This window comes from Ylistrum balloti, unplaced genomic scaffold, assembly GCF_031769215.1.
Source record: "Ylistrum balloti isolate Yb309-2 unplaced genomic scaffold, AGI_CSIRO_Ybal_v1 Utg370504, whole genome shotgun sequence".
In the NCBI taxonomy this organism is placed as follows: Eukaryota; Metazoa; Mollusca; class Bivalvia; order Pectinida; family Pectinidae; genus Ylistrum; species Ylistrum balloti.
The window spans coordinates 389,745-404,258 of record NW_026782326.1 but is presented as its reverse complement, the minus strand read 5'-3'; the positions used below and the strand labels follow the sequence as shown (position 1 = coordinate 404,258).

Here is a 14,514-nt window from a genome sequence, read left to right as displayed (position 1 = left end):
GTACTTCGAACTTGTAAACAGATACCTACATCATTATCTGTGTATGTTACAGATAGCGTATTTAATGAAGGAAATGACTTGTGTCATTATATGGAGGTATGAATTGTTCATAAGGAATTCCGAGCTGTTATATATAAAATAACGTGACATATAATCATTAAAAAAAACACAAAATTGACATGTAAAATTATTCAAAGAAAAGAAATTTTAAAATATAAAGTTTACTATAATATGATTTTAACTCTATATGTAAATGAAATCGTGGCTTATGTGAGGGTCTCTTATTGAACATCACAGAAACACCAGATCACACATGGTTCAATGCAATAGATGGGTTTTGGTCAAATAAGAGGTCAAGGCCACGTTGGCCCTTTTCTCACTAGCGACTTCTAAACCTACAAGAAAAAGAAATAAACAGCCCCAAAAACAAACAATCAAGTTTATAACACATTTTCATGCTGGCCTCTAGTTTATCCTTTCTCTAAAATTGTAAAGAGTTGGTTTTTAAAAGTTAAATGACAGGATAGAACGGGAGGGTACATCATGTAAGTCATCGATAGAACTTGATTACACAAATAAACCCGGTCTGAAGTGTAATCTCATACATCAGTCTATCCTTTCTTAAACTAATATTTCTTGGTGAATCTACTCACTGTCATATGTAAACACATTCCGAATAAAGAAATTTCAGCAAAGAATAAGAAAACATTCTGGCAGTGTGTCTTCTTGTATAACTCCTCCGATATTAATCTTATAACTGACTTTGTCTTTAGTATTGTCTAACTGTGTCTTTCCTTATGTCTGACCTTGTTTTTCCCTATACACGACTTTGTCATTCCTTATGTCTGACCTTGTTTTTTCCCTATGCATGACTTTGTCATTCCTTATGTCTGACCTTGTTTTTTCCCTATGCATGACTTTGTCTTCCCCTTTGTCTGACCTTGTTTTTTCCCTATGCATGACTTTGTCTTTCCTTATGTCTGACCTTGTTTTTTCCCTATGCATGATTTTGTCTTCCCCTTTGTCTGACCTTGTTTTTTCCCTATGCATGACTTTGTCTTCCCCTTTATCTGACCTTTTTTTTTCCCTATGCATGACTTTGTCTTCCCCTTTGTCTGATCTTGTTTTTCCCTATGCATGACTTTGTTTTCCCCTTTGTCTGACCTTGTTTTTTCCCTATGCACGACTTTGTCTTCCCCTTTATCTGACCTTGTTTTTTCCCTATGCATGACTTTGTCTTCCCCTTTGTCTGATCTTGTTTTTCCCTATGCATGACTTTGTCTTTCCTTATGTCTGACCTTGTTTTTCCCTATGCATGACTTTGTCTTCCCCTTTGTCTGACCTTGTTTTTTTCCCTATGCATGACTTTGTCTTCCCCTTTGTCTGATCTTGTTTTTCCCTATGCATGACTTTGTCTTTCCTTATGTCTGACCTTGTTTTTCCCTATGCATGACTTTGTCTTTCCTTATGTCTGACCTTGTTTTTCCCTATGCATGACTTTGTCTTCCCTTTTGTCTGACCTTGTTTTTTCCCTATGCATGACTTTGTCTTCCCCTTTATCTGACCTTTTTTTTTTCCCTATGCATGACTTTGTCTTCCCCTTTGTCTGATCTTGTTTTTCCCTATGCATGACTTTGTCTTTCCTTATGTCTGACCTTGTTTTTCCCTATTCATGACTTTGTCTTCCCCTTTGTCTGACCTTGTTTTTTCCCTATGCATGACTTTGTCTTTCCTTGTGTCTGACCTTGTTTTTCCCTATGCATGACTTTGTCTTTCCTTGTGTATGACCTTGTTTTTCCCTATGCATGGCTTTGTCTTCCCCTTTGTCTGACCTTGTTTTTTCCCTATGCATGACTTTGTCTTCCCCTTTGTCTGACCTTGTTTTTCCTCTATTCATGATTTTGTCTTCCCCTTTGTCTGACCTTGTTTTTCCCTATGCACGACTTTGTCTTTCCTTGTGTCTGACCTTGTTTTTTTTCCCTATGCATAACTTTGTCTTCCCCTTTGTCTGATCTTGTTTTTCCCTATGCATGACTTTGTCTTTCCTTATGTCTGACCTTGTTTTTCCCTATTCATGACTTTGTCTTCCCCTTTGTCTGACCTTGTTTTTCCCTATGCATGACTTTGTCTTTCCTTATGTCTGACCTTGTTTTTCCCTATGCATGACTTTGTCTTTCCTTATGTCTGACCTTGTTTTTTCCCTATGCATGACTTTGTCTTTCCTTATGTCTGACCTTGTTTTTTCCCTATTCATGACTTTGTCTTTCCTTATGTCTGACCTTGTTTTTTCCCTATGCATGACTTTGTCTTTCCTTATGTCTGACCTTGTTTTTTCCCTATGCATGACTTTGTCTTTCCTTATGTCTGACCTTGTTTTTCCCTATGCATGACTTTGTCTTTCCTTGTGTCCGAATATGTCTTTCCATGTGTCCGCGACTTCATCACTTTCTATATTTGACTTTGTCTCGCCTTATTTTCGAGTCGTCTCTCCCTTAAAATTGTCGATATATTAGCTAAATATTGTCTCTTTCGTTCGACTTTGTCTCTATCTTTGTCTGGCCATATCTCTGAATATGTCTCTCCTTTTGTCTGCATTGTGTCCGATTGTCTCTAAAATTGTTACTTTTTTCGGCTTATGTTCGACTCTTTCTCTCCTTATGTTCAACAACCAAACAGGTCATCATTGTAGAACTAACAGAACCATGTGAGGAAGAAGACAAATATGTGGGTTTGGTGGATGATTGTCAGCAGAATGGTTGGAAGGTATGGTCCTTCCATGTGGAGGTCAAGTTGTATCAAGATGTATGAAGGTAAATAGTACATTAATTGCAAAAAAAAAAAAAAAAAAACTGTCGATAAAATTTACTGAGATATTTGACCCCTGTGACACTGAATGTGGACAATAGTAACTCATTTGAACAAAATTGCTATTGGTTGTTGACGCCGAACGGACGGACTGACGACGAACGGTCTACGAACCACGGCCGATTCAAGCTCACCTGACGGAAGACGCATAATTGAGTGCTGTATAGAAAAAATGATGATAATAATTGCAGCTGCGAGGGAAATGCCACATGACTACATGTATGATCAGAATTAATTATGATTTCTGCCTGAGACCAAAGCGTTATTTCACGGTTTCTGAGCATCTGTTATAGGATTTTCCTTGTTGTTGACCGATAAATGATGACTATAATAGAATGTTGCTATCCACATCCTTCGATGATGTGTGACATTAAACACAGTTGAACGTGATCATGATACGATTCTCGGCCCCTATTGACTGTCAATGCAAGCTTACAACTATCGCTATGTATAAGTCAAACGAAGGGAAGTAAATCGGGGAGAATGCTACCAGCACAGCTGGTTCAATGATTGGTTTATACACCGAACGGTATTACCTTTAGAGCAGTAATATTATATTAAAGAAAATGCGATTGTTTACATCTTGATGAGGCATTTTATTGCATGTTTTTAACACAATGGGAAAACGTAAAGGTTCTGGAACCGAAGAGGAACTTCTTTCAGGTGAACACAACTATTAAATTATCTTTGCTGTTTTACGTAGGTCGTTGAATTCACGTACGGATTAAATGTATACAGTCACACAACGCGGGGGGAGGGGGGGTCTTGAATAAGTAGTTAGCAAGGCTAAAAGAAAGCCGTATTTCATCGTTCATTTTTGGATAACAGTCCTTAATACCTTTGATCCGATTGTCAAGCAACAGGAGTCGGAGAAATAATAATCTTCTCTACTATGTAAACAACACATTTTGTGTATACTTCATGTTTTGGTTCACGAATAATCAAATCAAATTGTCGGCCAGGAACCACGTGTAGATGTCCACCATTAGGCATAATACACGGAATGCCAAAGACAAATATAACACTCGTCTGCTGAAAGATCAAAATGCCAAAAGACTAACAGCAGAACAAAACCTATTAAAGATAACAAAAAAGGAAACATTTCTGTAGTATATACATCATATATATGTATCGTAGGTGTAGTAGTTTTTACCATCACTTTGCTTTGTAAATTGTGTTGAGTCTGTTATAGTTCTAGAATTCCTTATATTAGGTCCACATGGAAAACATATCAACAAGCCAATTTACAGGTACCTACATGTATGAAAGCTTCCTGTTATAATGATTTTGGGGATGAGGGCGGGGTGGATACTTACACGTAAACAACTTCCCTGAATGTTTTCAATGCTATTTCAGGTGGTTATGTGTACTAAAATACATTAATGTAATCTATTATAATATGGGAACAGCTTGTTTGTTGACAAATGAAATACTTCAATGGTGTGAACTGTTGAACCTGTATGGTGAGCAAATTTATCAATTTTATATAGTCTGCTTTATATCATTAAGAAGATGGTGCTATATTCCTGGACTATCATTCATCATGTACTTTGGCTCATTGCATATATCTGTCATAAGTATGGAGACATGTTATTGTATTAAGTTCAGTGAGGAGATAAATGTATAAATGTTGTATTTTCAGTTTTAGAAGTAATCCAGATATGATTTGTTAGCAATGGTTCAACTGTGAATCTGTTTGTTTTTGAAATTTGTCATTCAACACTTGAAAAAAGACAAAAAGGTTGAAAGGAGAAGGTCAGCTGAATTTTGATGTTGAAACTGAACAGTGCTTTTGAAGGAAAAATACCCCTAAGCCTGGGAAAATGTTTCCTAGTGTAGTGAGTGCACAGTATGTATAATAAGTAAATATGGTAATAGACTAGTCTCTGTATGACAGCAGCGCTAAACTCATCAACACTGAGGCGCAGTGCTATTTAGATGGACCAAGACTTTTATTAAAGAGTCTACATGGATCTTTATCTAATATTTCCAATTTTTTCTTGGTCCAGTTATTCGCTAGGGTCGAGTTAGTACTTTTCTTCTGTCATTGTCACTAAATTGCAATAGAACACTACAGGTACCAGGTGATGATGAGAGCCTATGTTGTTGAAGAATTGTGAAGTGCACTTGAATGTATGAAGAACATAAACAAATTAAAAGAATATCTGCTAGGATTCATTTCATCTTTTCAAAGCTTTAATTCTTATAGGTCATCTGTATACAAAAACAATGCTTTCAGTTGTAGAGATGAGAACATGCTTTATGTGTTAACAGTGGATTCCCCCAGCGGTTCACACAAGAAACATAAGAAACACAAAAAGAAACACAAAAAGAGGAAGGATCATGACATTGACCCCTTTGCATTGGGAGCTCCAGGAGGACTGGCAAAACCTGCTATTAAACTGAAGCTGAAGATTGGAGGGGAGACCTTGGGAACAAAGAAGTAAGAACTTATTTTGATTTATGATTATATATCTATATTCCTCTTCATAAGTAGCTCTTTTAAGAGGATGTTCAATCATATAGAACTCTAATTTATTTACATTATGGTGGGATAATGACTACAGAATTCCTAGGAATCCATCTGTGGAAGACTTAATCAATCAATGATTTAGAAAAATGATAAAGTGTATTATCTATACATAGTTATGTTGTGAATATTTATGTACCATATGCCTTTCAACAGAATGTTATCAAACCAGATGTATATCGTGATTATTTTATTCAGGAAACCGTTCTATGCCCTGTTGAACAGCTATGACAGATACTGTATTGTTTATGAAGTGGTATCAAGGGAGCAGGAAACAGGCCATTTTCCTTTTCCCAGAAGTTAAAAGAGATATTTAGGGACAAATGGGTGGTGAAGATAAACACTTACATGAACTAGATCACATAATTTTGATAGAGAAATTAACATTTTGTCACCAAAAGTTTTCCCTTGATTTGTGCAGTTTCACAAGGTGCCTCATGGTGTTTAATGGTGACAGTAGGGAAATCCCATTTCCTGTAAAGTTGGTTTTTAATTCATTGACACGCCTTTTCAAGACTTGCCAAATAGTATACTCTAATCTAATAAAAAGACTAAAATGTGATATTTGATATAAAGCCCCACATATAGCTGTTAAAAAGAAGTTTATCAGTTTTAGTAAGAATTTACTTTTTGATCAAAGCTTTAAGAAGTAGGTTCCTAAGGGACAATTCAAGTGTCCAATTTAATTGTCCATAGTCATTTTTTTTCAAAGTTGGTTTGATTTAACTAGAGAGAGCACAAGAATTTTATCAGATGAGAAGGTCAGAAATACCTTGATATAGAATCCTCATACAGCTCATACAGAGAAATATATATCATAAATGGGTAGGATGATGTGACATGTAGTAAATTTAATAACATATGAGATCGTGACACACATATAGATATGTTTAGACCCATTAACTAGTCAGGATTACCTCCCATAGAAGTTTTTTCTGCTCTTTTTCAATATTGCACTGATCAGAACTATTTTCCTATGAACCCTGTTATATCCTACACATTAAGCAGATCAAGATTATCTCTCTCCGAAAGGTTTTATACCATGATTCAGTATCACACCAACTAGATCTGTCAGAATAACTTAAAAATCTCTCTATTTCTTTCAACATTTTGCGTGTCAATATTACCTCTTAGAAATTGCTGTACTTGTTTAGCATTAGAACTTTCTGTGCTATGTTCTAGCATCACACCTGTGATACTTGTCAGAATTACCTTCCTTGGAGTATCGTTCTATTGTTTCAGCTTTACACCCGTTAGAACTTTCTGTGCTATGTTCCAGCATCACACCTGTGATACTTGTCAGAATTACCTTCCTTGGAGTATCGCTCTATTGTTTCAGCTTTAAACCCGTTAGAATTGTCTCCGTTAGAACTTTCTGTGCTATGTTCCAGCATCACACCTGTGATACTTGTCAGAATTACCTTCCTTGGAGTATCGCTCTATTGTTTCAGCTTTACACCCGTTAGAATTGCCTCCCTTAGTTTATATACTATGTTTCAGTATTACACCAGTAGACCAGAAAGAGAAGGACAGCTCTGAGGACTCACAAGATCAGATTATAGATGTCCTCAATGACACATGGGGTCAGTATTGTAACCTATCTTGACAAATTCAATACATTTCTGTTCAAGTAATTCTGAACGGACAAGTGTTTGTATACGTATGTATCACTGAGAGAAAGATTTTGCAGTTTTATGGATAATCCAGAGTTGGATGTGACAGATTAAATACATCTACCACGGTATGTAAAATATTCTGTTATGGGTTGTGTTACATTCCTGATGTACCCATGAACACATGAGACAAAGGTAAGTTAGCTGATTCTGCAGGGAAAGAACTGATTAGTACACTGGACTAACTGAAGAATACCATGGTATTTCATTACTCCTGGTTTCTTTTTCACAAATTTTAACTGAAGATATTTCCTTCGAATATTTCAGTCATCTTAAAACATTCTAAAGTGGGTATAAATTACCAACAAATTAAAAGATTTGATGAACTTTCCTGTAATGCTAATGCTAGAATGTAATGACTGTTTTATTTAGGCTCCCCTCCCTCGGCCTCCATTACGGCCACCATAACTTCCTCAACAGTGTCTGATGTTACCCCAGGCCTACCATCAACACTGGCATCTCCAGCACCAGGAGAAAAGAAGGAGGATACGTCTGATGAGGAAAAAGAATGGCTAGAGGCACTAGAACGAGGGGATCTTGATGATTCAGGAATGTTGAAGAAAAGCAAAGATCCAAAATTATTAACAGCCAGACAGGTATATTTGTAAATTTTGTAATGTTATTATAATCTATGCATTTTTCATAACCTGTTTATATGTTGGTACTTCAAAGACTAAAGGTGGTTTGTTTTACTGTGTTTAAGTTCTTGATTAAACAGCCTAAACTCTTAGCTGTATCCAGGTTACAGAATTGTCCCATAGCTGTATCCAGGTTACAGTATTGTCCCATAGCTGTATCCAGATTACAATATTGTCCCATAGATGTATCCAGGTTACAATATTGTCTCCTAGCTGTATCCAGGTTACAATATTGTCCCATAGCTGTATCCATGTTACAGTATTGTCCCATAGCTGTATCCAGGTTACAGTATTGTCCCATAGCTGTATCCAGGTTACAAAATTGTCTCCTAGCTGTAACCAGGTTAAAGTATTGTCCCATAGCTGTATCCAGGTTACAATATTGTCCCATAGCTGTATCCAGGTTACAAAATTGTCTCCTAGCTGTAACCAGGTTAAAGTATTGTCCCATAGCTGTATCCAGGTTACAATATTGTCCAATAGCTGTATCCAGGTTACAGTATTGTCCCATAACTGTATCCAGGTTACAATATTGTCTCCTAGCTGTATCCAGGTTACAGTATTGTCCCATAGCTGTATCCAGGTTACAGTATTGTCTCCTAGCTGTATCCAGGTTACAAAATTGTCTCCTAGCTGTAACCAGGTTAAAGTATTGTCCCATAGCTGTATCCAGGTTACAATATTGTCCCATAGCTGTATCCAGGTTACAGTATTGTCCCATAGCTGTATCCAGGTTACAATATTGTCTCCTAGCTGTATCCAGGTTACCGTATTGTCCCATAGCTGTATCCAGGTTACAAAATTGTCTCCTAGCTGTAACCAGGTTACAGTATTGTCCCATAGCTGTATCCAGGTTACAGTATTGTCCCATAGCTGTATCCAGGTGACAGTTACTTGCAAAATTACCAATGAAATTATACTAATTATTTCATTTCACTAATATCCTGAAAGTGATTTTTTATCTGTTCTCTTGTCTAGTTAATTGCAATTACAACTTCTACATAGTTTGAGTGAAACAAACATGTTAAACATGATATCAGCCTATAGCTGTCATTTAGAGCTAAGAAGGACTGTTAGTGGGATAATGATGTAAAATGTTTACTGACTGTTAGTGGGATAATGATGTAAAATGTTTACTGATCATAGAGCTAAGAAGGACTGTTAGTGGGATAATGATGTAAAATGTTTACTGATCATAGAGCTAAGAAGGACTGTTAGTGGGATAATGATGTAAAATGTTTACTGATCATAGAGCTAAGAAGGACTGTTAGTGGGATAATGATGTAAAATGTTTACTGATCATAGAGCTAAGAAGGACTGTTAGTGGGATAATGATGTAAAATGTTTACTGATCATAGAGCTAAGAAGGACTGTTAGTGGGATAATGATGTAAAATGTTTACTGATCATACAGCTAAGAAGGACTGTTAGTGGGATAATGATGTAAAATGTTTACTGATCATAGAGCTAAGAAGGACTGTTAGTGGGATATTGATGTAAAATGTTTACTGATCATAGAGCTAAGAAGGACTGTTAGTGGGATAATGATGTAAAATGTTTACTGATCATAGAGCTAAGAAGGACTGTTTGTGGGATAATGATGTAAAATTGTCACTGATCATGAGTGTTTCACATTTCAGAGAGCATTAATACATGGCAATAAAGAAGAAGCTTTATTGGAACTACCATCAGGTAAAACGACTGGAGTTAAGCCTCTTAGTTCTCTCTGTTATAATTTCAACAGTTACTCCCCTTACATCTCTTTGGTAAAACATCAACAGTTGCTAACCTTACTTCACCCTGGAAAATACCAACAGTTACTCCCCTTACTTGACTCGGGTTAAACATCAACAGTCATTTCCCATACTTTCCCCAATTAAGACATCTACAATCACTCCTCTTACCTAGCTCTGTTAAAACTTCTACCATTGCCTTTACACACCTCAACAGTTACTCCCTTTACATCTCTTTGGTAAAACATCAACAGTTACTTCCCTTACTTAGCTCATGTAAGACCTCAGCAGATTTTTCCATGTATTTTCCCCAACTATAAGAAATCAAGTTATTCCCTTTACTTTCCCAACTTAAGTTATAAAGTTTACCATTCTTACCTTTTCCTTGGTAAGACATCAGCAATTACTCCCCTTACATACATTACTTGAAGTAAAACCTTAACAGTTACTTCCCATACATATTTAAGGTAAAATATCAACAATATTAAGTATATATATGCCACATATTACAAAGGTATTGTAAAATTTTTATGAAATATATAAATATGAATAAGGAACATGTGATGACTCAATGATTATTGTTTTGGTCACTAGGTTACAAACAGGTGGAACTAACAGAAGAACAGCAACTGAAGCGACAACAGAGAGCTAAGAAACGACGTCAACAGGCCCATGAAAAACGAGAAAAGGATAAGGTATAATGAAACAGTATCTAGACAGTAACAAACTCGATCTTTATATGTAGATATCAAGGAATTTTCTCTCTAATAAACCAAACCTTTTTTCATTAGTTGTGAGAGTAAAACCACCTATTGTTGGTGTGAAGAGCTTGATCAGCAAAGGACAAAATGTATTAAATGTAATAGAATTAATACAATTCTTGTTCTACCATCACAAGAACCAATATTTACAAAACTGGTGAGAACTGGACTGCAAGGTTTACACTGCGGTAGGCGTTTAGATATGCATGTGTTTATGTTTGATTTAATAAAGTGTGTAGGTATTAAATCTTTAAGGATTGACATGCTTAACCTTATTAGTCACAGCTGGGTCAAGGATGTTGATTAATTCTAAAACTATTGTACTTTTCAGAAACTGACACTAGACCGATTTTAGTCACAGCTGGGTCTAAAATGTTGACAAACCTTAAAATTGTTGTAATTTTCAGAAACTGACACTAGACTGATTTTAGTCACAGCTTGGTCTAGAATGATCAATCTTTAAACTATTGTACTTTTCAGAAACTGACACTAGACCGATTTTAGTCGCAGCTTTGTCTAGAATGTTGATTAATCTTAAAAATATTGTACTTTTCAGAAACTGACACTAGACCGATTACTGAAAAAGCAAGAATCCAATAAGAAAAAGGTGAGCTGTTACGTACTGCGTTATATTTTTGTCAAAGTCACTTAAGTATATGAGCTGACTAAGTGTTAACCAACAAATAGAACATCATTTGTACATTTTACATGTCATTTAAACTTCCATGTAATCTGATTTAAACACTTTTATATAAACTACACCCATATGCAGAACTTTATATCAGTGATTGTAATAGATTCAGGCATTGTAATCACACTATTACCTCACAGTCACAGTGTTGAGTATCAGAATATTTTTCAGGTTAATGAAATAGCCATACCTGTTACAGTTATAACAATTCTTTCAATGTTTTTATTTCTTTATTTCCTTTTATCTGTTGCAGACATGTGTTAATGTGATTTTTTTCAAAAAATCTACAGTTTGAAAACAAAATAAATGTTGTGTCAAAACTGAAAAAATTTTCATCAATTTCCTGGAAATCATAAATAAGGCATCTACAGTTATCATTATTTAAACCAAATATAGAAATTACAACTATAGAGGACCAGACAACATCTGTAGGAAGAATGATAAATAGTTACAGAGTGATTTACCATTATTTACAGGGAAAGGGATCTAAGAAGGCAAACATTCCGAGGTTCCGGTATACAAACAACCAATCAGGAGTAGCGATCTCTGTACCAGTTGGATTCCAGCTGCCCTTCACTGCCCAAACTGCCAGGTATGATACGTATAATGAACCCAATTATCTCATACAACAAAATCTGTTGTTATGTTGGTGTTTTCATGTGTTTCATCTTACTTTCAGCCTTAATATGTAAACTTTATGTATTTTACAATAATTGCGAAACAAGTTATTTCAACTTACTAGTATACTAATCACTCTTGTTGGCCCGGATGTAAACCATTATTGTGGGAGAAAACTGAAGTACCTGGGGAAAACCCATGTGGTCTGGCAGGTGACCCCTTACCTTTTCACATCCATTCTGGGAATCGAACCCCAGGCAGCTAGGTGAAAGGTGAGTGTGTTACCACTGCACCACCTGACCACCTTACTTTCAGCCACTTGGAATTGCAGAATGAAATTTTTTCCATTTTTTTTCTGTGTCTAATTTTTCTAATCTATATAAACAGCAATGTTATCAAACTTAATTGTCAAATCAGTAACTTTTAATAGAGAGAATACCAACACTTTCTGAACTCACTAATTAACAATATAAGAAATCTCAGACTTTAACGAATATCATTACTGTATATTAGCAATAATCCTACAAGGTACATCTTGTAGTCATTTTCTGTCCATCATTGCTTACTGAGCAAACTGGATATAATTTTGTTAACTGATAGTAAATTTCTTTTGGTTATATACTTTATTAATATGCAATATTCCAACTTTTATTCCAGACCTCCAAAGGCAAAGGAGCCATGCATTATATCAGGGTGTAAAAACCTGAAGAAGTATTCCTGTTCTCGGACGGGCGTTCCTTTGTGTAGTCTCGCATGTTACAAGAAAAATAGTCTTCTACATAATTTGCCGAGTGTCAGGGCTGCCAGCTGAGGGAAGGATACACAAACAGAACAATCTTCTGGTTTCAAAGCTGTTAATTGGCTTTGAAGGTGCTCCATACAAATCTAAATGTTGGAGAGTTTTCTAGTTGAGATGATATTTTGCAATGTAACAGCTTTGGTGCGAGGGCTGTTTACTGAGGTAATGTTTTGGGAAAACATACAGTCGATGCAGTCGAATTACAGTGTTTCCAGCTAGAAAACACATACAAGAACACCATCCCTTATTAATAAGGTGAAGTTACAGAAGGTGATTACTGGGCCATAGGATCAGTACACCAGGTGTTTTACGTTCACTTCCGATGTCAGACTTTGTTCTCTGATAAAGTGGAGTACCTGATTCTGTTGATAAGGATTTTCTGCCTCAGATTGTTACAGATGTTGAAGAATATTCTGAGATGGGTAACAAGTTTATTAACTACAAATGTTTATTAAAGAATATCACACTTCTTTGAATGAAGCTACTAAAAAATTAATTATTTGTTGTTTGTGATATTTATGATATGTCAAATATATATGATTAGCTCTCACTTGGGTTTAGCTCTCTTGATAACAAAACTGAATATTGCATGGTGGAGTTAGCTCACTGGATGTTCAGCACTGAATATTTTTACATGGAGTTAGCTCTCCGGACTTTAAATTCATAATGGTTTCATATCTTTTGAATTAAATTACTATGATAAGGTAATTGAAATGCTGCAAACTGTACTGTTACTTCTTGGATGCTGTTGGCATTCATAGACAATATGAATACATCTTGACAACAGCAAATTTTATGTAAGGTGCAGCACTTTAAGGACCTTGCGTTTGTATATCTGATGTTGCTAATGAATGTCGACTGAAGGGAAATGGTTCGTTTAAATATGCTGAATATGAATAAAACTAAAATTCATCTGTGTGTTTCCTGCTTCATTGACAATACATGGGAAAGTATAAACTACATGTATATTAAGGATATATACCATGTATACTATATAACGTTTAAAAGGAATCAAATTTTAATAATTTGCAATTTACATAGTTTCAGTTTTAATAGGTCAATGACTTTATTTGTTCAACAAAACTAGAGAAGACAGCAATATGGTTTCTATGGAGATTGCACTTTCCTCAATAATTTTGTCAGCTGACCTAAAGATAGAACCATTCTGACAAATGACCTTCCGACCTGATCAGTGGGTCTAATAGCTATTCCGCTTCACCAATCGCTTCATGTAAATATGTTTGACACTGATGTGAGCTTCCAGTTCTTTAGTAAAGTCAAGTTCCATGAGCTATCATACTCAACACAGAAATGCAATGAATCAACAACAGATATGTTTGTTCAGTATTATATTTGTTTTCCTAGTATCTATGGCTAAAATACCGAACTGTCGTTTTCATATGTCCCGAAACAACCCGAATGAAGTACGGAAACGACCGGACACCATACACAGGCTGAAATGTGTAAACTAGATGAAAGCTACCGACTATCTAAAGAGACGTGTATTATGTTACATGGCAGTTGATAAAATCAGTAATTCTGAAACAGTTGATAAAATCAGTAATTCGGAAACAGTTGATACAGTAATTCTGAAACAGTTGATAAAATCAGTAATTCTGAAACAGTTGATAAAGTCAGTAATTCTAAAACAGTTGACACTAAAACATTGATAAAATCACAGTTGATAAAGTAATTCTAAAACAGTTGATAAAATCAGTAATTCTTAAACAGTTGATACAGTAATTCTGAAACAGTTGATAAAATCAGTAATTCTAAAACAGTTGATAAAATCAGTAATTCTTAAACAGTTGATAAAGTCAGTAATTCTAAAACAGTTGATATTAATTCTTAAACAGTTACATGATAAAATCAGCAAACAGTTGATAAAATCAGTAATTCTGAAACAGTTGATAAAATCAGTAATTCTAAAACAGTTGATAAAATCAGTAATTCTTAAACAGTTGATACAGTAAAACAGTTAAAATCAGTAATTCTTAAACAGTTGATAAAATCAGTTTCTTAAACAGTTGATAAAATCACTTAAACAGTTGATACAGTTCAGTTGAAAACAGTTGATAAAATCAAACAGTTGATAAAATCAGTAATTCTTAAACAGTTGATACAGTAATTCTTAAACAGTTGATACAGTAATTCTGAAACAGTTGATAAAATCACTAATTCTAAAACAGTTGATAAAATCACTAATT

General features: G+C 35.2%; 1 protein-coding gene across 1 annotated transcript; it reads left to right on the top strand.

Annotated features, from left to right (window-relative positions):
* Positions 1-3,438: 3,438 nt before the first annotated feature.
* LOC132555538 (INO80 complex subunit B-like) lies at positions 3,439-13,219 on the top strand. Its single transcript, XM_060219886.1, has 9 exons — positions 3,439-3,528; positions 5,140-5,308; positions 6,896-6,978; positions 7,441-7,664; positions 9,346-9,397; positions 10,033-10,133; positions 10,756-10,806; positions 11,367-11,482; positions 12,166-13,219. Exons 1-9 carry the CDS (start codon positions 3,483-3,485, stop codon positions 12,317-12,319), a joined length of 996 nt encoding a protein of 331 aa, XP_060075869.1. The 5' UTR covers positions 3,439-3,482; the 3' UTR covers positions 12,320-13,219.
* The last annotated feature ends 1,295 nt before the right edge of the window (positions 13,220-14,514 follow it).

Bases quoted from the DNA above. Each gene is read 5' to 3' on its own strand.
- LOC132555538 (XM_060219886.1), top strand. From the start codon at position 3,483: ATGGGAAAACGTAAAGGTTCTGGAACCGAAGAGGAACTTCTTTCAG. The intron at 5,309-6,895 runs GTAAGAACTTAT...ACTATGTTTCAG, and splicing joins GAGACCTTGGGAACAAAGAA to TATTACACCAGTAGACCAGA. The intron at 11,483-12,165 runs GTATGATACGTA...CTTTTATTCCAG, and splicing joins TTCACTGCCCAAACTGCCAG to ACCTCCAAAGGCAAAGGAGC.